The 22,060-nt window shown below is 41.2% G+C and overlaps 1 protein-coding gene across 4 annotated transcripts in view; it reads left to right on the top strand.

Annotated features, from left to right (window-relative positions):
- EGFLAM (EGF like, fibronectin type III and laminin G domains) overlaps positions 1-22,060 on the top strand; it is a 76,588-nt gene that overhangs the window by 32,445 nt on the left and 22,083 nt on the right. For all 4 annotated transcript variants that reach the window (XM_042875390.1, XM_042875391.1, XM_042875389.1 and 1 more), the window contains 8 exons: positions 2,321-2,487; positions 9,543-9,658; positions 9,887-10,223; positions 12,726-12,826; positions 13,708-13,808; positions 14,842-14,986; positions 17,489-17,678; positions 21,410-21,535. In XM_042875390.1, the coding sequence (XP_042731324.1) occupies positions 2,321-2,487; positions 9,543-9,658; positions 9,887-10,223; positions 12,726-12,826; positions 13,708-13,808; positions 14,842-14,986; positions 17,489-17,678; positions 21,410-21,535 (1,283 nt within the window). The remainder of the gene's footprint in view (positions 1-2,320; positions 2,488-9,542; positions 9,659-9,886; positions 10,224-12,725; positions 12,827-13,707; positions 13,809-14,841; positions 14,987-17,488; positions 17,679-21,409; positions 21,536-22,060) is intronic.

Below are 22,060 nucleotides of genomic sequence, written 5' to 3'. Positions count from 1 at the left end.
TAAATCTATTATTTTAAAAACACTCCAACCACTCCAACTCTGTCATTGACCAGATTCTTATTGCATCATATTTTGGTATGGAGATGCACAGCTGTACTTCCAGAGCAGAAAATGTGTCGTGCACAGAGACATCACCCAGAACAGCTCTGCAAGGTCCTGGCTGGAGACAAACCTCTACTGACCCAGGGGAGATATCTCTGTGAGATGATGAGAAAGAGGCATCAAGATGAGCCCTCCTCGTGTAAAAGTTGACTTGAAGTGAAATTCAGCAAAAAGCTCCAAGCTTAGAAAACACAAGAGTTGGCTGCCCTGAGAGTATGAGTTCACTGTGTTCCTCTCTCCATCTGTTTGCCATTTTATAGTCTTGTACCGATTTGTTCACACAGGGAATGTTCTGGAGAAATAGCAAAGTTCAAGTGATAAATCTCTTTTTTTTCCTCTCCTTCAGCAGCAGAGACTTACACACTTGCAGACATTTCCTCTGCTATTCATTTCTGTAGAACGAAGTCTTTTGAAAGACAGTGAAGTTGAAGACTAGCCTGCTGTTTGTGAAGTTGTGACATTTTCTCCTCTATCTGTAAAGGCAGTAGTATCTCCTTTGGGCTTTTCCCATTTCGGCACTGATACTGGCAGGGTGCATTACAGAGCAGCTTGAAGGCCATTTTTTAATGGGCAGGAATCCTTTCTGTTGCAATTAGAGCAGGAAAAAAGATGTGTGTAGGAAAACTGAGAACATGCTGCAAAGTGAGCATGTGGACAGAAGCGATATTAACAGCTTTCATTTGGAAAAGACTTTAAAAGTTTTCATTTTGGCCTGGGCATCAAAAGCTCAGAAAAGGGAAACAGTGACAGAGAGGCCAACATCAATGTCCTCCTGTCTACCAGGAAATGGTGATGGAGGGTGACTGAGGATGGTCTGTTTAGCCATCATTGCATCTTGCACATTTATCTTATTTTAGGTTTATTTTTAGTGAGACAGTAAAATATTTGGCACAGCGTGCCACTGTGTAGGAGTCAGGCAGCTGGGTGCTACAGCTTTATCAGTACACTTGCCCTGCTGGCTCAAAGGAGTGAAACCTCAGTGATCAAAATCTTGTATTGACTGATAAAATAAAACATACATTAATTTTGGCACTTCCTTCCAGCTGCAAATAAACAAATACAAAATGCCTGCCTCATGTTAAAATATTCACTGGAAGGCTGTTGGAAACATTTGCAGCTAGTCCTATGTAAACATCAGTAGATTCAGGGAGCACTTGGAGGTTATTTCCTGTAATAAATACCACAAGGACATCTTAGAAACAGGCACTGGAATGACTTTCTCAGAAAGGTCATTTCTTTCCCTATTTTACTTTCATAGGCTTTAATTTAAATATTTTAGGTGTTCTGGATTTAATGTTTATGTTTTGATTTTGTTTACATTCATTTACCTTCTCATTCAATTTTCTTCTTGACGAGACTTCCTTTAGTGAAAGCAGAAATGGTGTGAAAGCTTTAGAACGTTCTCTCAAGGTGTTTGAAGCAAGCCTTCTCCTTCACATATCCCTTTGTAGACGAACGTAAGCATTTCTAGTTTTCCTACATTCGTGCTGAGACCAAACCAAGTGAATGGTTGTGCGGATTTCAGCTGGATTGTAATGTATACAGAACAGACATTTGTTGGTCACTGATTTCCAGTACGAGTCAAGACCTATCTAGGTGTGGCCCAAGGGCTAAGAAAATATTTTTGCAAAGGCCAGGTTCTCTGCATTATTATTCAGTTCTTTTGTCATTTCCAGGGAGAAGACTTTGGATCCAGATTTTCCAGTGTGGGGAAGATTAACCTCACTGCCTGGGAAATTAAAATTAGATTCCGATTCTGCTAATGCTTTTGTACATTTGAAAGGTGGTCTCTGAAGCATTAGAGTACAGCTCTTATAAATAAATCAGATGTTTTCCTCTTCCATTGCAAAGAATAGTATTATGCTGCGGAAGAGGAGATGGGGACCTGCTGGTGACGTCCCCTCTTTTGAAAACTGTGAGCTCCAAATCCACAAAAACAGACAAACAGAAGCTAATTTTCAAATTATCGAATAAACCACCTCCTTTGCTTTATAGGCAAAATCAGAATATTTCTTTTCTATCACTTTGTACTGCAGTCTTTCCATGTCACAGGTTAAGTAATGATTGCACAGTCTGGCTCTTAAGAATTAAGGATTTCAGTCATGATTTTGCAGGTTGTATCTCATTTATTTTATGTATTTCCCTGGAAAGTTTAAAGGCAATTAATTTATACAGCCAGCCTTACCTATTTACAATCTTGTTCTTTTTAACCCTGAAGGCCAGACCTTGACAGCAATTGGACGGTAATAAGAGAGCAGATCCAGATGGAATCTATGGTGCTCAAGGGACTTCTCCCAAATACCAAGTACCAGTTCGCAGTGCGAGCAGCAAACTCCTATGGATCCAGCCCTGCCAGCACGCCGAGCGATGTGGTCCGAACGTTCAGTGAGTAGAGCCACCATTTTGTCATTGGTACTGTATTCTGGGGGCAGTCTGTGGTGGGCAGCTGGAGGAAGAGTCCCTCTCCAAACTAGGGTTCACAGACACCCTGGTTCAACACTTCTCATTCCTGATCATGGTTCTTGCAGCATTCTGTGAAGACTGAGATTCAAATGAAGGTTAAAGCTCCAGCTAGAAGCACTTTCGCACCGTTTCATTGTCAGATATTTTTGGACTGCTGCTTACTGACTTTTATGCCAGCTTCATGCAGAACTGATAAGTGAATCTCATGGGGAGAAATGAGAGACAAGTCTGTTTCATCTTGTTTGTTTGTTTGTTTGTTTGTTTTGTTTTAAGAACTATGTATATTACATATGCAATATAAAAAATCAAAGCAAATCTTTACTGTTACCTGAATAGTAAGGCTTTTCAAGTACTAATCACAACCACAAAAATAATGATACATACAGATAAGCATCCTATTTTCATCAGAAGCTACATGTGAAAATACTGGGTAGAAATGCACACAAATGTTACACATATTTGAGCATCAACGCAGGCCATGCACATTGAAATAAAGGATAGATCCTGTGTGGTCCATCTCCTGACAGTCTTCTTCAGAGTATAATCCTCTGCCAGTGCCCATGTCTCTGTGGGCTGACTCAGAGGTGCTGTTGTTCCTTACCTCCCACAGCGCCAGTGCAGTGTGTGAGCACACCAAATGAGCAAATCCCAGCCTCATGTGACAAAGCAGACTCCATACAGGAGGCAGAGTTGATGGTGGAGAACATGACCTAACTAGACTATACCCTTAATGTGCCAAAGTCCTTCTTGTCCTTCTTGCATTTAGGTGGTTTTAAGTACTTTAAAACCCAGTTCTGAAGGCATTCACAGAGGATAGAGCGCAATGAAAAAAATAAAATGCCTGCAGGCAGTTCTAGTAGATTACTGAACTATAAAATTGAGCTACAAGACTGATCTTTGTCTTCCCTCACATACACACTCAGCAGCAATCATCTTTACTTAACAGGTAAAATACTAGCAGCTGATATTCAAATAGGATGTTGAGCTCTGTAAGCACAACTAGCATGTTGTAGAAACCACGTCTTCAATGATCAATTTAACCCAATATGGATTTTTTTTTTAATTACTTCTTTATCTTGAAAGCTCTTGTCTTCTCTAATCCCGTAAGGCGATTTTCATCCTTTTTTTGCCCTTGCTATTCTTGAAATCTCTTGAACAATTGTTCAAGAGGAGGATATTTGTTGTGGCAGCTGAACTCTTAACGTCTGAAGAAAATAGTCATAAACATCATGAAGGTGTAATGCCCTGTGAGATTTTTTGGCCTTGGATCCTCAAGGTTCAGCTTCTTGTGTTTCAGCCACACGTACATGCTCCTCAGTGTCCTGTTTATCTCTGATGTGTGTCTGCATTCTGTAGTCAGTGGACAATGCAAATCTGGTTACTTGGCCCATCTGGTGTTGGTTTCCAGGACTGACTTTACAGATAGGCTTCCAAACACACCTGAAAGACCATGCTCTCTTTTTCTGGGTAGCAGTCTTCACAACAACCAGCTTTTTCAGAGAGAGTCATGGTGTACAAAGGTGACAAAGAATACGTGTCTTTAGAAATAAATTCTTCTTTTAGGAAGCAGGAATGTGACTGAGAATAAAACCGTCATTTACCTTTAGTAACGATGTCTGTGTCAAACTGGTGTGATGCTAACTAGATACATGAGAACCTTACATATTACAAGGAAAGCTAAGCTTCTGCACTGAAAATTCCTACTTTACATTATGTATCTTCAGCTACTAAATTACCTTCCCCCTTCCAGTAGCCAGAAAGACAGTAGTTACCTTTGGCCTACCTAATCATTCAGTTCATTTGTTCAGGTATAGGCATTCAGTGTATCTGAGATCCTCTGGATTACACCAGCTTGTTTTTGACTGTCTTTGCAGGACAGGTGCCTCCTATACCTCTTCCAGACACATGCAGCCCTCTGGGGATGTCTCTAGGACCATAATGCATCTCAGATGGCACCAGATGCCTTAATCTTTCGGAGTGCAAGCAGACAGCTCTTAGTCATATTGTTGCTGGAAGGGTGTCAGACAGACAGCATGCATGTCTGAAACTGGAGCATCTTTGCTTTTCAGAGTACTCATCTCAGAAATTATTATCTTCATTACAATTGTTCTCCTAGATAAGCAGTGAAGCATGCCCCAGGTATGTGGTGCTGTTTTCTGACAGCCTGGGTATTAGTACTCAGAAATACGTGAATTATCTTAGCTGGCAGAAGTCCAGACAGTGTCTGAATGCTTTGTTCATGTAAGTCTTGATGCTCAGATCCTTAGTGTGTATAAATTTTGAAAATGTGGAGCTTTATGCTTGCATAACCTGGATTTTTATGCTTGTTTTAAAATAATAACATTCTAGTACTTACTTTAAGTGAAAGGTGAATTCCCAGCATTACTGCAAAATGCAGCTCCCATACTTCATGTTGCATTGTTTAGCGAATATTATAGTTCTTCCAAATGGACTGAAACAACAAGTCCCACAGATACAGAGTCCACACTACCTGGGCATTTTTTCTGCTGGGACTTATCTCATTCTCACACGTAATTGTCTTATTTTTGCTAGAAAAGTGGTTGGATTTACAGTACTCCTCACTCAGTTCAGCATAAGAAATGGTTGGCTTTGTTTGATAAAATACTCCTCTGAAGGAATGCTGACTGTATCACCTAGAGTGACAGACCTCCCAGACCTCCTTGCAAGTACAGCATGTGGCCTTGACTATCAGCTGTTGCCCACTTACCTAGTAAAAAATTGCATATTTGTTTTATATTACATTGGTCTGTTTCCAGGGAGGAAAGAGAGGGCAAGTTTCCCCAAAACTTCTCATGTATTTATAATTTACTTCAGTTTTTTTTTTGTTAGTTTGTTTTGTTTTTTGTTTTGTTTTGTTTTTTTGTTTTTTAATAGAAGGAAATGATACAATAAATCAATTTATTATTTCTTTCCTCTCTAAATTGTAGACACAGGTTGTAGGTGTTTCACTTATATGGTTGTTGGGATTTTTGGTCTGTCAAATCTTTCAAAAAGGTCATGGACAATTGCTTGAAAACAAAAGTTTTCACGTATCAAGTTTAGTAACAACAAAAGCAATGAACTGTCCCAAAGAAACAAAGTGTCCTCACCTGCATCACTTAAATATCTTTAATCTCCTGGGGAAACAGATGGTGTTTGCACTGTGTCTGGAAGGTCACCGACCTTGGGCTTTGCCAGACTGACAGAGGAAGTGCCTTATGTTAAAAATACCCTCCTGCTCGTCCCCATGGCAAACATGACAGAAGTGGCCGCTTAATTTGGGTACATCCTTTCCACTGGGCCTAGCCATCAGCACCCAGCTTCTCGCAAATGGGAGCATCTGTATGCTCTGACTCGTGCTGAAAAAAGGCATTGGCACAAGTGTTTGTTTTGCACAGAGGGTGAATGTGCCTGCTGAGGCTCGGGGCAGGAAAGGAGCAATCCCTTGGATCCAGATACTGATGGAAGTGATGGCGATGTGTCTAGGAGATACTGGGTGGAGAATGTTTTCTGTAGGTCTGCTTTCCACAGGTCTCCAAAGTCTTTACAAAGGCCACATTTGTATTTGTTGTCCCTGTTATACAAAAAGCAGCAAAAAGCAAGAGATCCAGCAAACAATACTCCTTGCTTCCCTCTGAGTCACTGGCAGGAATAAAACTCAGATAAAAATGCCCCGATGTATTCTGGATGGAGACCTGTGAGATCGTCTGTGTGGAGATCAGTCTGTTACAATTCCATGCAGCCTGCCCTCTTTGGCCAACCTCCTGCCTCTTCTGATTGGTGTACTTGTGGTCCTCATTACCTAATAGGTAAAACAGAAGTTTATGTGGCTTTCTGTTTGTTTTTAAAAATATATCTTTGATATAGCTTAACCCTGATTACTTGGAAAGAGGCTGTCTTAAGTTTAAGACACCCACATGTTTTCTAATTAATTATAAAACAGGATTATAAGATCTGGTAGAGTCTTAAACAGGCTTCATCTTGTACACTGACACACTGATGTAAAGTAATACAGTGCATATCTGGAGTTATTTCTTTTTGGCATTTGCAGTGGATCGCTTTGCTTTATTATCCCTGGTTTGCCACCCGTTATGAGGTGAGCTCTCCACCAAATCTATGCACTGCCCTTAAAATATGGGCTAACACAGTGGATTCTGTACAGCAAGTCCTGTTGGATTCTCTGCTTTCTGTTTGCTTTGTAGTTCTGTTACATCCTGTCCTGTGTGAGTGTCATGTCACAACCACCTAATACCAAATGTAAGGCAGAGCAGAGTGACCAAGAAGCCAGTGGATGTTTGATAGTGTCTGATCAATTAGGCGAATATTCATCACCTGTATGCATTCAAACATAGTTAGAAGCAAACTTCTTTGTCTTCACTGTGTTGCCAAAACTACTCACACAGTGGCAGGTAAAGTAATGTAGTATGTGTCATCTGAAGCTTAGATGGATCTGTAAGAGTGAGAAAGAGAATGTTAGGCCATTTAAGAGAACTGTGGACATCAGGGCACTTTCTGAACTTACACTTTTCCTGGTGAGGCCAAACTTAAATTTTGAAGGCCTTTGAAGAAGAGCCTCAAAGCAATCCTTTCTGTCAGCCACAGTAAGCCATACCTTCTTTGCTCTCTCCAGGACGTAAATGTTATACCAATTCAAATAGCTTAAAAGAAATCATTATCTCATTTAAAATAGTGTGTACATGTTGTATTCCACATTCCTCTGCTGGAAAAGCATGGAACATCTAGTTTTGCCAGATGAAAGAGGCACACCTTATGCTTGGAGAACCATGTTTAAGTTACCAAGTCTAATTGTGCTCTGATGGCTATTGATGTCATTTAGTAATAACTCCACTCAAGAGAGTTACAGTTGTGTTAAACAGTGTGGCATTAAAATCTCGTATAATGCATGTGAGCAAGTCTACATATTGGAATGCAAAACTAGGACCAAATGTTTTCCAACAAATGACTATAAAGATACATAATTCTCTGTATCACTTCATCTCTACCATCCTTACTGAAGTCCTTACTGAATGCATTAAGCCAACAGAAAACTTGCTTGAGAAGAGAAAAAATGTGGCAGAATTTAGACTATAGCAGGCATTTGTTTTAAAGTTTATACCCTCTAAATTGTAAAACTGAGTTTGTGTATTGCAGTCTGAATACAGATTAGATTTTTTGTGATACAGCTGATCAGTAATGTTTGGTTTTTCTTTTTTTTTCCCCAACTAAGTTTTATGACTTCTGTTACTCTTAGATAATTTACGGTTTCATCTATTAGAAGATCTAAATTTGTTCTGAAATACAAACACTATGAACAGTGTAATTCTAAAAGCAAGAAGTAATATTACTGACCTGAATTGAAAGGAAGAGCATTCCAGCGAGCTGCAACTTGGGGCATCTCCTGACAGCTGAGTTACTGGTGGGCTTTGCTTCATTAGTACAATTTCCAGTAAACCACAAGACACTTTTGTAAGTTTGGGAACACTTAAATTCTTTTGTAGAAATACATGTCATAGAAAATTGCTTTTGCCAAAGAATAAGATTCTGATTCATTAATGGATGGATAGAAGAGGAGTAGCCTGCCTTCCTTGCTGGAGTAAAATTATTTGGAGGTGGCAATTAATCTTAGTAACTAATCAGGTGAATACTGGGGATATGAATTTGTGGCCACATTTTGCTAATACTTTTTTTTTTTTTTTTTTCCATAATGAATGCAGGATTGGGACCAGTTTGTAAAACATGCAGCCTATTTCTCCACTTGTTATCCTTTGCCTGTGAAGTTACTGTCACTACAAAAATAATCTGTATTTTGTACAATTTGCCTCTTCTCATTACCAGCCACAAAGCTATCAGTTCTCTGCTTACATGCCTTATTAGAACTCAATGCTGAATAATTCAACTTACAGTTAAATTATACAGTTAAATTGTATTATTTACATATGATTAGATATAAAAGTTTGAGTGGAGTTTGAGCTTATGCATATTTTATTCTGGTCTGTCTTGGTTGGAAATGTGTGTGCCGCATTAACTCTCCTCATTTGCTTCTGCTTTTTCTGTGTGTCAGTGTGCCATGTGAACTCCACCAATAAGCAGCTCCCCAGGAGCATACAATGGGGTGGCCAGCAAGCCATCCAGGGCACGTGCTTTTGTCTGGTTCACACATACTCGATTTCATAGCATTAAACCTGCCGGGCCTTGTTATCTTTCACCTTAGCATCAGGTTGTTCAGAGGTATCAGTGAAGCTCTCACTGCCATTAAGTGGCTCTCTGGCATCTCTGGGCTGCCAATTCTCCTTCCTGCAGACTCCTGGCCCCACAGGACTTTGTGTCTTTGCCTGTTGTGGTGAGAGGGATCTGCTAGCCTGCAGGAAAGTACAGGAAAGTTGAGGCTGCCAAAAGACACATGGCCAGCCCTTTCAGAGGCTCTGCAAAGCCAGGATTACCTGTGCTGTTCTTAAGTGACCTCAGCATATTTTGTGGAAAGCTGATGTATGATGTCCATTGTTTCACTGCTTACTATATGTTTTATATTCTTAACCTTATATTCTTAACCCTGAGCTCTTCTGGATATTTGGTTGACAGTGGGGTGAACAAGTGATGGGGTATTTATGAAAAGGAAGGGTTTGATTTAAACGAATATGGCTGTTAAAATGTGGTCCATGCTGAAAAAATGGTTGGAGCCATTCGACTGGAGGAATGATAGATAGAAGTCTGTTTACAGTGGGAGTATGGAGCTTTTCCTGCTTTGTTAAGGAAACCCAGACCATGAAGGTCTTAGCTTGTTTTGTTTTAAATTGGGTGTGTGTCACTTGTGCAGCCTGTCCCATCTTCAGGCAGACACGTTTGTTGCCTGTACAGAATGAACATCTGTGATCTGCTTCTTATTTCACTGTTCTATGTCAGGGAAGATAACATCTGAGCTGCTTTATGTAAAGAGAAAAAAAGCATATGAACTGAGTACACCAGTTGTGTTTTTTCAGGTTCTGAAGAGTTAGGAAGTGGAAGTTATGGACATCGTTATATCACAGAAACAGTCACTGGTGATGATGATGGATTTGATGTGGATGACTCAGACTATGACATTTACATAGAAGAGGTAAATATCAAGATTCCACTTCGACATTTCTGTTTCCTTTTAAGTCTTAACGTTTTGAAGTGTCTGATCTTATCAGATAGATATTATATGCTCAGATAAAATAATATAATTTCTTTTTCTTCAGTGAGAATGGATTTGTTACTTCAGATCTGTGTCTTGGAAATTGTTCATGTCATGCCAGTGTCCAAATTAGGTTTTACTAATTTGTGTTTACTTCTTTCCCTTTAGCTCAGACCACTTCCTGCTATCAAAGGAGGCAACAGAAAATTTCTGGTTGAAACTAAGGTCACGCCAGGGTCTAGCTCCAGGCTGTTGTCACGGGTCCTTACAACCACTTCGGAGCCCACCACTTCCACTCCCACCACCACACAACCTTCCACCACGGCCAGGGTTACAACAGCCAGGGCCACAAGAAGGGGCAGCATGTCCTCTGCCCCACGCCTCTTTGATCTTTCCTGCGATGAGACCATCTGTTCTGCAGACAGCTTTTGTGTCAATGACTATGACCGAGGAGGCTCACGTTGCCATTGCAACTTGGGGAAAGGAGGGGAGATGTGCACAGAAGGTACATTTCTATGTGCAGAGCTCCTTGTCCGCCAGTACATAGGGCTGTGCTTCCTCAATGGCTTCCCAATGGGTGTCCCCCCAGGGATGGCCAACCAAATGTCTGAGGCTTCTGTGGAGTGGCACGTGCAGCAGCAGGGCCTGGCTGTGGCCCAGGTTTTTAGACCACACGGAGGCTGATTTCTAGTTTTGTTTGTCTTAGGCAAGGAGCAGCTGTGTAGTAAAACAACAAAAGTACATTTATTGAAGTATCAGGTTGGGATTAATGGGTGCCTAAGGACAGCAGAAAATTCCATGTTTCTGTTCAGACATCAGTTCCTTTGATTTTTTCTCTTTCCTTAACCATGTTTGAAGAAATTAGTCTTTAATAAAGCTGGGAAAGACAAATGCAGACACCTATAGCTATGTGGGGCATATTAATCCTACCTCCTATATTTGGGAGTGAGAGGCACCTAGGCCTCGCAGTGTCCAGCCGTGGTATCTCCAGCTTTCATTTGGGGCATTCATACCCCTTTGACTCTTGCTCTGCTGAGGCCAAACCTCTCCTTTCTGCCAGCCCTGAGAAGAGCTGATCACGCAGTGAGTCACTTCTGGTTTTTTTTTCCCCTCTGGAATTATTTGTCTGTTGCTTTGATGATCAAGGGCCCAGAAATGCCAGAAACTGCAAAGTGAGAGGTGAGGCTATGCACAGGGAGGAGGGAAGAGGTACATACCTGTGTGGTGCTCTTAGGTCTGCCCAGACCCAAAGCTGGCTCAGTTGACCCTCAGTGAGGAAGGTCTGCTTCTCTGCTACACAGCATCCCAAGCATCGCTTCCCAGTCAAGTATCAAACTCTTGACAGCAGGTGTTTGAAATTGCAACAGACGGTTGCAATTAGTGGTAACTAACAAAAAAAATAAACAAGGAGTCTGATGGAGAAATGCTGTCCCTTCTCATGGGATAGTGTCACGACTTACGTCTTATTGCTCATGATGTATGTGGGAGGTGCTGAAGATCTGTCCTATTACTGATAATAGTGCTGGTCCCACGTGCTAAGAAGGAACACCAGGGACATGTATTTTTTTCTGCAGGCCCGTTCTGAATATTCCTGATGCACTACATTATGCATCAGCAACATTTGCACTGCAGTATTTTATTTTCTCCTCCCAGTGCAAGAGTAGACAGAGCTCATTCTGAAACCAGTCCATTGTGACTCAGCCACAGGGAACAACTGCAGATGTGATTTTTGGCCTTGATCTAGTATGAAAAGTCAAGGATGTGTTTGAACTGTATACAGCTTGTAGTGTTAGTCTGTTAATGTGATTCCAAAACCACCATTTTTCACAAGGGAGTTTTCTGTTCCTTTATACTGGTAAGCAGTAGCATCATCTATCAATATTGCTTTGTACTGAGATTCTCCAAAGAAGACAGTATTTTTAAATAGTATATTAGTCTGAATGAAAACAGACTTTTCTTTACAGTCAGCAGCTGAGTGACTCTTTGGTCCAGTCAGGGCTGTTTGTGATCAGGGCATGAGTTAATTCTGACTACTTGGTTGATTCAGGATTATAGCACCAGTTCTGTCCACCTCAGACTCAGATGTATTTTATTTGTTTGCCTTAATAACAAAGAAGCTGTGAGAGCTGTATCTAGCTCCAAGTACACAAGAAAAATCCACTCACTATTCAAACAGCAAAATGGAATAAGACTCTTCATCCTTCCTACCTTATTAGGCTTACATCTGTGGCAAAAATTCAGGCCTGAAACTGCATCTATCCTCTGTGTTTCTTGGGAAAATTAGCTGCAAATGTAGCAGTAAGACATGCCCCTCTTGTTTTCTGTGCTGAAGCTGAGATGGTGGTCTGACATAAGATAGTAAATGGCCAGGGCTGATGACACCATCCAATGAATAATATGGAAGGTTACTGCTGCACCCACGGAATGGGAGATGCAGGAACTTTCCTCTCCCCATCCCTCCCTGAGCATTCTGCCCTGAGCTGATGGGAGAAAGGCACTTGGGGCTCCTAGCAATCACCCAAGACTTTTCCAGATGCTGGATATGGCAGATATGGAGCAACAGTGAGTAATGTATCTGGATACTGGCTCAGTGTACATTTCCCAATTAGGTTTTTGTAAAACAGAAAATTCATTTGTCGTCACTGCATTGGGTGGTTTCTTAAATGAAGATAAGTAAATAGATGGGTTCTGTTTCCTGAAACAGAGATGAAATTCAGAAAGTTCCACTTTCTGAAGTCAGTGATTTAAGCTGTTTAGCAGTATTTGGCCTAAAGTATCTTGCTCTTTTCCAAGTTCACCAGCCTTCTTGAGAGTAGAGGAATTGTAACAGGTGGTGGAATGATGAGACAGTAGGTTAACTGATTGTTCACTGCTGCTGACTAATGGCTGTCTCTGGAGGAGCTCTACCTTGCCTTTTCCCCTAATGTTACCTACTGCTAAATATGTGTATAAGTTTTTATGTTGGTAGAAAATTGCTAAATCATGTGCTTCTGTCATTACTTTTCAGATATTACTATTCAGTATCCTCAGTTCTATGGCTACTCATATATTACATTTGAACCACTGAAAAACTCCTATCAGACGTTTCAAATTACTCTTGAATTCAGGGTAAGTTAAAGCAATTCTATGTTCTTTTTGGTGCTTTGGATTTTTCACTTATTCTGATATTCATAGATTCATAGCATCAGAGGATGGTTTAGATTAGAGGACCTTAAGATCATCGAGCTCCAATCCCGTACTGTGTCCTGTATGTGGACAGCAGGATACTAACTTTTCTTCAGTGCAGTTCATAATGCAACTGTGTTGAGCTTATATGTAAGCTTCATCCCTAATGATCTGTCTTCATGTTCAAGGAGTGCAAACTACTTGGGTAATCTAGATACAGTGTTCGTGTCCATTATTGTCCAAATTAGGACAGAGCTGATAGGGCTGTCTGAAGAGAAGGCAGCATTTGTAGATGAGTTCTCGTTTACATCCTGTGCAAGGCAGCCTGGCTACCATCTCAGCCCAGATACAAACCTGTTGTGGAGCGGTAGCGACCTGTTGCCTCGTGTGGTGATCTAACACTTTTCTGGCAGTTTGTCAACTCAGATTGTAGGATGGCTGTGAAAAGCCACGGCTTCTGCTGCTATGCACATATGGATACGGATAAATCTTGCCTGCCCAGGTTATTTGGCTTGAAAAGCATCTGATTCTCTGAGGGTGTGAGGAAGGGTGTGTGTATTCATGTGTGGCAAGTCTCATGTCTCTACACTTAACAGCTGTTGGTAGATCTGATAGTGTCATTCTGTTTACGGAAGAGATATTCTTAAACCATTTAAGCATTAAGACAATGTGTGCTAGGCTCTTCTTAGTCAGGATTCATATGGATCGACCATGTTTTTACAATTTAACTCCTTTTCTGAAGAAAATTCTCCCGGTACTACGTACAATTATCTGTCATTTTGAGGCTTGGTTATTGATTTTTCATATTGATGCTGTCATTGCAGGCTGAATCAGAAGATGGTTTGCTACTCTATTGTGGGGAAAATGAACATGGCCGTGGTGATTTTATGTCACTGGCAATCATCCGACGGAGTGTCCAGTTCAGGTAGAAGAATGATTTCCAGTAGGCCCATCTTTACTCTAAGTCTGATGTAAAGAGAGGAGGACACTGCTACCTCCTGAGACACTTTAAATGATAAATAACTCTCCTGACTTTCTGTCCTATGCAGTGCACAAAATGGATAGTATTGCTTCACTGTACAGTTCCTACATATTTTCCTCTATAATCCTTAGTCAGTGTGTGAATATGTGCCCTGTTGAACTAATATTACTCAGACCTCGGTGTAAAAGTACAGTGATCAGTTTTCTTAGGGGCAGTGCATACTCAGTGTTTTTGCCTCACAGCAAAAGGAGTTGCAGATCACATAGTACAGTAAAGGATATTAGGCCAGCAAGGTGTCTGGAGCTTTCATTCCATATTCCTTGTTTGGATGGAAGATGCAGGTTTTTTATATGATGAGGGAGAGAGTTTCTTGCATTGCCACTGATATGAAATGTGAGAAGGAGTCTCTCAAGGGTCTTCTCGTTTGGAAGACTGACTCCTTAGAAAGTGGGGAAAACCAAAACGGTGCTTGTTAAAGCTCTATTTCTGTTCACCTTCTGCATTGAACAGCAATCAGAGATAATGTGCTGTGCATGGTCAGCTCCACAGAAACTCTGGTGGAGGTCTCCTTGTCAGTGTGCACTGGAAGACTTGAGTTTTGTACAGAGCCCCGGTGTTATTAATACATTGCTACCTTTTGCCAGGCAACTAGCAAAATTCCCAAGATAAATTACTGTGATGTCAGGAACTCTGGTTGTAATACCATGCATCTTGAAAGAACTTCAGCTGTGAAAAAGCTTTGCAATGCACTTGATATAGCTGCAAACTTCAAAACCTTCTCCATGAAGGATAATACAATTTGAAATCTGGAACAAATCATACTTAGACCTCCTGTCTAATTTTCCTGTTGCCTGTTAATATGTGCTGAGAAACAGAGATGTTCCCAGAAGAGGAGGGAATATTCGGAAGTATAAAAATATTCGGTATTTGCTTCTTGAGAAATTGTCACCCTGCCCTCTCTGTCTACAACTACCAGGTATAACTGCGGCACTGGAGTTGCAGTCATAACAAGTGAAAACAAAATCAAACTGGGGAACTGGCACAGTGTCACACTCTTCAGAGATGGGCTGAATGGCTGGCTCAGGATGGATAATGATGCTCCAGTCACGGGAAAGTCTCAGGTAGGTAATCTTGCAGCTTGACCTAGGGCTCTCTCAATATTGCTATGACTTTTTTTCTTGCCAGTAGAAATCTGATCAGATTTGAAAGGTCCACTTTCCATCATCAGTTTTGGAGCATTTCGTGTGAATCAGGATCAATGCACAAATTACCTTTCTACATGAGTAGTCTAGAATTCATGTAAATAGATATCCCAATGCTGAATCCCGTCCAGGTTATCCTGCCATGCTCCCTCCTTGCCCTGCACCCTACTCCTGCACTTCTTTCATCTTTCATAACAATCTGCTGTGAGAAATTTGCCAGGTTTTACAGCTGTTGGCTCTGTTAGTTTCTTTTTCAAGTCTCTGCTTTTCCACTTTCTCAACCAGAACAGATTGCTCATATGTGTGTTTGTGTGTAGTTATATACAATATACATATGGCCACACAAGATTTGTATAGTAGAGTATAAATAAACGTATACTATTAAGCACTATAATGGAAATAGGCATTCTGCCCTGATTAAAAGTAATACCAACAGTCTCACATGAGACTGCTAGGATAAAATATGATGCAGGAAATTGTCTTGTCTTGATTTTCTCATCTCTTACCAAATCAGAAAAGAGAAATAAAATAAAGACACAGAGGAAAAAAAAAAAAAAAAGACAATTGCAAATTGGTTTGGATGTCTTTCCTCTTCCTTTTAATAAGAACTATTAGCTTGCCATCCCTGGCACTGAAAAAGGGACTTCTAGTATATTATTGCTTTACACTTCCATGTGCAGGCTCTGAAAGAAAGAAAATATCAAGAACTAGAATGATAGGAAGGGATGAAGCTTGTCAGCATAAATGCTGTGTGCTTGGATCCTAATGGCAAGAACTTCTGTTTCACATAGAGTGCTCATCAGCTGAAAATGACAGAGGAGAAGGACTTTAGTGTCATGTATCACTATGTGTTACCAGTGCTGCAAGGCAACGCGAAAGGCAAATGTAATTCAGAGTGAATCGGAGATGTGTCCAATAGAGAGTTATGCTATTGCATAGAATTTTGGTGAGACTGCGTGTGGTTGCCTGTACACAAGACAAGTTGATGGGGAAGAGATGCAAAGAAGGAGGATTGTGGTCCACAGAGTCTATCACCAGAAGAGTTTGATAGTGGACCAACAATTTTCTAACTGCATATACACCAGAAAAATAGTCAATTGCTCCTGCAGCTCTCCACCAGAACTTGCAGCTCTGACAATGTTATTGCTCCATTGATTCTTCCTCAGCCCTTCCAAGTCAAAATTACCTGGACTGGTGTCAACAAATGGCAGTCATATCTGATCTGTTCTTTGGAGAGGTTTGAAAGTACCCAGAAGAGGTGGAACATGACAGACCTGTGCAGGAAAACATCAAAGGCTGTTGGAGCTGGCAAATCAGTGGAGGAGAGCAGGAGGATGGTGTGCCCACAGCTCTGCAAAATGCCAACCTATGAAACCCTGTGGATAGACAAACTCTCTGTAACCACAGGCTCCCCATGAATTATTTCACTGCTGAAATCCAGATCCATTTGATGTATTTCTGCACTGTACTGTGCAGCATATGCTCATGGACTCAATAACCTTGGCTAACTTAGCCTGGCAAAATGTAGCCCCTGGAAACAGGATTTATTGTCATAAATACCATGGAGGCAGAACAAGACTGAAAAGTCCAGAAAGTGTCTGGGCTAGTGATCAGCTCTCAGGACACACTAGGTAAAATCTAGCTGTGAATAAAAGCAGGAATTTTAAATGTTTTATTCTAGAGGTCACAGATGTTTTGAAACAGCTTTTGAGTAGGAGACAAAATAAATATTTTGATCGATTTATGAAAAGAATTATGACTCAGTTGCCCACATTATGGAGGGTTTAAATTAATGATCAAAAAGGTTCCATTTAGGCTTTTTTCATTCCTTCCTATGCATTGCAGTAGTGCAAGGAAACTTGTATGTGTAGGTTTCCATAGGTAAGTTGAGATCAAGTAATAAAAGATCAGGAGTAAATTTAGTGCTGGTAAAGTGGGCAGAATCCCCCTGAAGTTTTAGTGGTATCAGATTATGTTTTGTCTTGGTGTTTGCTGTTATCTTTTTTCATTTGATTATTATTCAGCTCTCAGCATTTGCTGAGTTCTGTCCAAATGGCAGCACCATATTGGTCTGTGTCCCCCAGGGCTGAGTTGAGAAGACAAGTAATGTTGGCAAAAGCAAAGGAAGAAATTGCAGCAAAAGACAGATATCCAGAAAGCTCCGTTAGAATACAGTGATTTTCAACCTTCATATTTTGCTTTAAGTAGCTCATGTTATCATAATGGATGTAGGTGCAAAAAGTAGCATATTTTAAGTGTTTTTCAGTTATAGATGGACCAAGGGAATAAGCAATGAAAAGGACATCAACGAGCAGCCTGTAAATCCACTGGAACAAATTTTCATTGATTACATACAGTGTAGCTTAAGTTACCCTGTATTTTGTCTGTTCTACATTATGTTGTGTTATGTTTTCCTTTCAGGGCCAATATAGTAAAATTACCTTCCGGACTCCCTTCTATGTTGGCGGTGCCCCCAGTGTGTATTGGCTGGTCAGAGCTGCAGGCACCAACCGTGGATTTCAGGGCTGTGTTCAGTTTCTCAGCATTAATGGGAAAATGATTGATATGAGACCCTGGCCTTTGGGGAAAGCACTCAGTGGTGCTGATGTAGGTAAGTGTAACAGTGTGCAGTCTTTAATCAGTGCTAAACCACTCACCAGTTTGTTGGTTTTTTTTTAGCCTGAAGGAAAATTGAGCAGTCATATAGGTTTGAGAGTGGGAAGTTCTGATTCTAATTTTTGGCATGATATTTCTCTGTGCTTTATGCATTGCTGTAGCTGGGTCTGTTGTAGGAGGCTTTTACCAAACTGTCCATGTAAATATCAATCAAATATACCCCAAACCCTTGTAGATGTAGCTGTCCAACACAATGGTAAAGCCTACTCCCACAAGCAAGCATGAAACTCACTGTTTCTGATGTAGTTATTTCTGCAGTAGTGTTTTTGCCAGCAGCTTCTAGGCTACCTTTCCATGCCACTGACTGACACAGTCACCAGCAGAAATCAATAGAATGCATACTGAGTTTGTGCAAAGCACTGTGGACGCAACAAAATGTGTTTTGCCTACAGGCATAATTTCACTTCTCCAAAGCAACACAACAATATTTCAGATCCAAGCAGTGCTTTGGCCATTAAAAGGACTTTTCCCATGAAAACCCATTATTGTTGAGGCAAATAGGCTTTCCTGTTTACCATCCATTGTTTTCAGTTCCAGGATCACACTATTAAAAATACATATATATCAATTCTTTCAATAGCTCTGGAGGGTGGTGTATAACATTATTTCCCCTTCACAGAAGAAAAGATGGAGAAGTAGGGAAGTTAATTAACAAGTCCTGTCTTCTATATATATTTAGTAATCCCTACTTCATCCATGTAATGGACAATCAGAAAACAACAAAATCTTTGCTTTAATGGCATCCTAGTCTGATCAGTTTAAGTGGAAGGGTAACCCCCAGGTCAGAAAGCAAGAGATGAAGGCAGGAAATTTGTCCCATATTGTTGAATGCTCTCTGCCATGCTTCATCCACAAAGTCATCTTTCTTCTCTTCTATAGCTTTGCATTTGGCTTCTCATGAAGCAAGTGATTAATGAGAAACCTGCCAACAATCACCCTGTATTCTCTAGATAACATGACTGAACTTCTGTCCTACACAGGAGGAGAATAGTGCAGCCTAAGAAATAGATAATAAAAGAATAAGGCTTTGGAAGCAGACAGTAATTTCATGACAGAGTGAGAATCTGTGGAATTTATATAGATAGATGAAAGCCCTGCTGAAATTCTCCAAGTCCTGATCTCTATTGCCTCTTGTGATGCAGCTGGTTTCATTCCTATCTAGGAATGCTTCACGTGCTACTGCATTAACAATCAACATCACTGAAAATAAATGCTTGGATCTGCCATGTGTGACTCAAAACTGAGTGATAGGGCCCTACTTTCCTTACATGGCTGCACACTCTTATTTGATACTGTGCCAGGAGAGATTTGCAAGCAATATATGATACATTAAGCTTAAAATAAATAAATTTCAAGTGAACTCTACTGAGGTTTAAGGATGGCTTTTGCTAGCCTGCCTTTTGTTTCTTTTTCTTTAGTACAGTGTATAAATCATGAATGCTGTGATTTATGGACCACAGCACTAAGGGCAGGCAGGAAAGGGGCCACCCAGCCCCTGTGCAGGACAAGCCACCAGCACATGATGCTGTGAGAGCTGCCTGGCAGTACATACTGTGACTGCTGCAGCTCAAACTGGCTCTCAAACCAGAGAGCCTACAGCTTGTCTGACCACTGCTGCTGCCTTCTTTCTTTTCTGGTACTTAAAAATTCCACTTCAGTCTTTCTGAAAATAGTACCAGCATTGTTAGTACTGCAGATAAAGACGAGCATTGCTTGAATTTTCTAGTCATGTCTCAGACTTGATGAATTTCTAGTTGTCCCACATCTTGCCTCAGTTTCCCATCCATAAAACCAATCTGGTACTGCTCATTTCTGTTTCCACTGCAAAAAGTGATGACTACATGAGAGTTCTCTCAGACCAGAGAGCTCTTGTAGCCATTGAGAACTTCATCATAGGCCTGGGGAGAACCTTCAGGAAAGGTGCAGGTCATCATTACAAAACATTCTCTGTTGTGTAATAACACTGAGAATCAGAAAGGGAAATGATGGCTAAATGAGCATCGCACAGCTGGGTGTGGGGCAGCCATTTTGAAAGGTAATCGTCTTGTTGCAACAGGAGGAGAATTTGTTCCCTTCCAGTGTGCTTCGGTTATGCTCCTTGGTTGAATCCCTAGACCCTGTCTAGTGAGGGCTGCACTCAGGCCTCAGTGCAATATGACATGGACCGTTTAGGTCCATGTCATATTACCATTGGATAGCATTGTTAGCACTGCCTGAGCACACCTGTGTCATCTCAGGGGTGATATCCCAGAATCACAGAATCACAGAATGACCAGGGTTGGAAGGGACCTCAAGGATCATGAATCATGAATCTCCAACACTCCAGCCACGTGCAGGGCCACCAACCTCCACATTTAATACCAGACTAGGTTGCCCAGGGTCCCATCCAATCTGGCCTTGAACACCTCCAGGGACAGGGCATCCACAACCTATCTGGGCAGCCTGTTCCAGCACCTCACCACTCTCTCTATAAGGAACTTCCCCCTGACATCCAACCTAAATCTTCTGTCTCCCAACTTAAAACCATTTCCCCTTGTCCTGCTGTTATCTACCCTTTCAAAGAGTTGATTCCCCTCCTGTCTGTAGCCTCCCTTTAGGTACTGAAAGGCTGCAATGAGGTCACCCAGCAGCCTTCTTTTCTCCAGGCTGAACAAGCCCAGCTCCCTCAGCCTGTCTTCATAGGGGAGGTGTGCCAGCCCCCTGATCATCTTTGTGGCTCTCCTCTGGTCCCTCTCCAACAGCTCCCTGTCTTTTTTGTACTGTGGTCTCCAGACCTGGATACAGTACTGCAGATGGGGCCTCACAAGAGCAGAGTAGAGGGGAACAATCACCTCCCTGTCCCTGCTGGCCACCCCTCTTCTGATGGAGCCCAGGATACCATTTGCTTTCTGAGCTGCAACAGCACACTGCTGGCTCATGTTAAGCTTTTCATCTGTCAAGACCCCAGATCCTTCCCTGCAGGGCTGCTCTCCAGAACCTCTCTTTCCAGCCTGTACGGATGCCTGGGATTCCTCCAGCCCAAGTGCAAAACCTTGCACACTGCTGTGTTGAACCTCATCAGGTTCACCCAGGCCCACCTTTCTAGCCTCTCGAGGTCCCTCTGAATGGCATCCCTTCCTTCCACCGTGTCAACTGCACCACTCAGCTTGGTGTCATCAGCAAACTTGCTGAGAGTGCACTCGATTCCATCATCGATGTAATTGATAAAGATGTTAAAGAGCACTGGTCCCAAGACAGACCCCTGGGGGACAGTGCTCATTACACCTCCCAGGCTTACAAAGGCACAAACTTACAGTGAACAAAGAAGCACTTACAGTATTTGAAATAAAACAAATCACAGTGTTTCTGAACGATCTATACAGTTTTCAATTAACACTTAAGAGAAAACAAAGATAGGAATGAGGGTGGAAGAAAAGTATTCTGGGGAATTATTGAAAGACTTGACTGTCATGATTTGCTAATGAGGACTTATTTCTGCTAATTTTAAGGTCTAGTATAAAGCCAGTGCTAAAAGCGAGCTACTTTGGCTGAACTATGTATAGTTTTACAAATGGGGGAAGAATCTGGGATGGAGAGCAAATTGTATTGGTTAGTTGCAATGACCAACAATTAAGTAAATCTTTGACAAACTTCTCTGATAAATCATTACTGTGGTGCTGTATTTAGGTGAGTGCAGCAGTGGAATCTGTGACGAGGCATCCTGCATCAACAGCGGTACCTGCACTGCAAGCAAGGCAGACTCGTACATTTGCCTTTGCCCTCTTGGATTTAAAGGTCACCACTGTGAAGAAGGTGAGAGTGTACTGGATTGCCTGCATTTCTTTTTGTCATTTAGTATTCAGCGTGCTTTTCCAAATAGTGACATCCAAGGATGTCTTATGTTATTAACTGATAGAAGGCAAGTACTCAATATTATTTCATCTTATTAAAATCACACATTGAAATCCTGCCTGACACTCAGTCTGGGGCTACATGCAATCTCTATTTAGTCAGAGATTCTTAAACTTGGCCTCTTATTCAAATTAACTATTTAAATTAACTACAATTAAGCTTCTCAGTCTCCCTTTTCAGCTCCACAGTTACACAATCACCCTAAAGAAATCCACAGTTTTGTTTTAACCAGCATCAGTTTTGTATTCTAAATATAAAGGACCAAATATCAATTTTATGTTGAAATTGCAGAGATTAAAATAACTAGTTACCAAATTAGTGTTTGGAATACAGTTTTTCATGATGCCACGCATTGCTTATTACTTTGAAAAACACTGCAGTAAATGTCTACAGAGATGTATTAATCACAGTAAAGCACAAAATTTT

Source organism: Lagopus leucura, unplaced genomic scaffold (genome assembly GCF_019238085.1).
Source record: "Lagopus leucura isolate 7727_CA_CO unplaced genomic scaffold, USGS_WTPT01 Super-Scaffold_100014, whole genome shotgun sequence".
In the NCBI taxonomy this organism is placed as follows: domain Eukaryota; kingdom Metazoa; phylum Chordata; class Aves; order Galliformes; family Phasianidae; genus Lagopus; species Lagopus leucura.
Note: the sequence above shows the minus strand (reverse complement) of the source record. Positions and strands in the feature narration are given on the sequence as shown.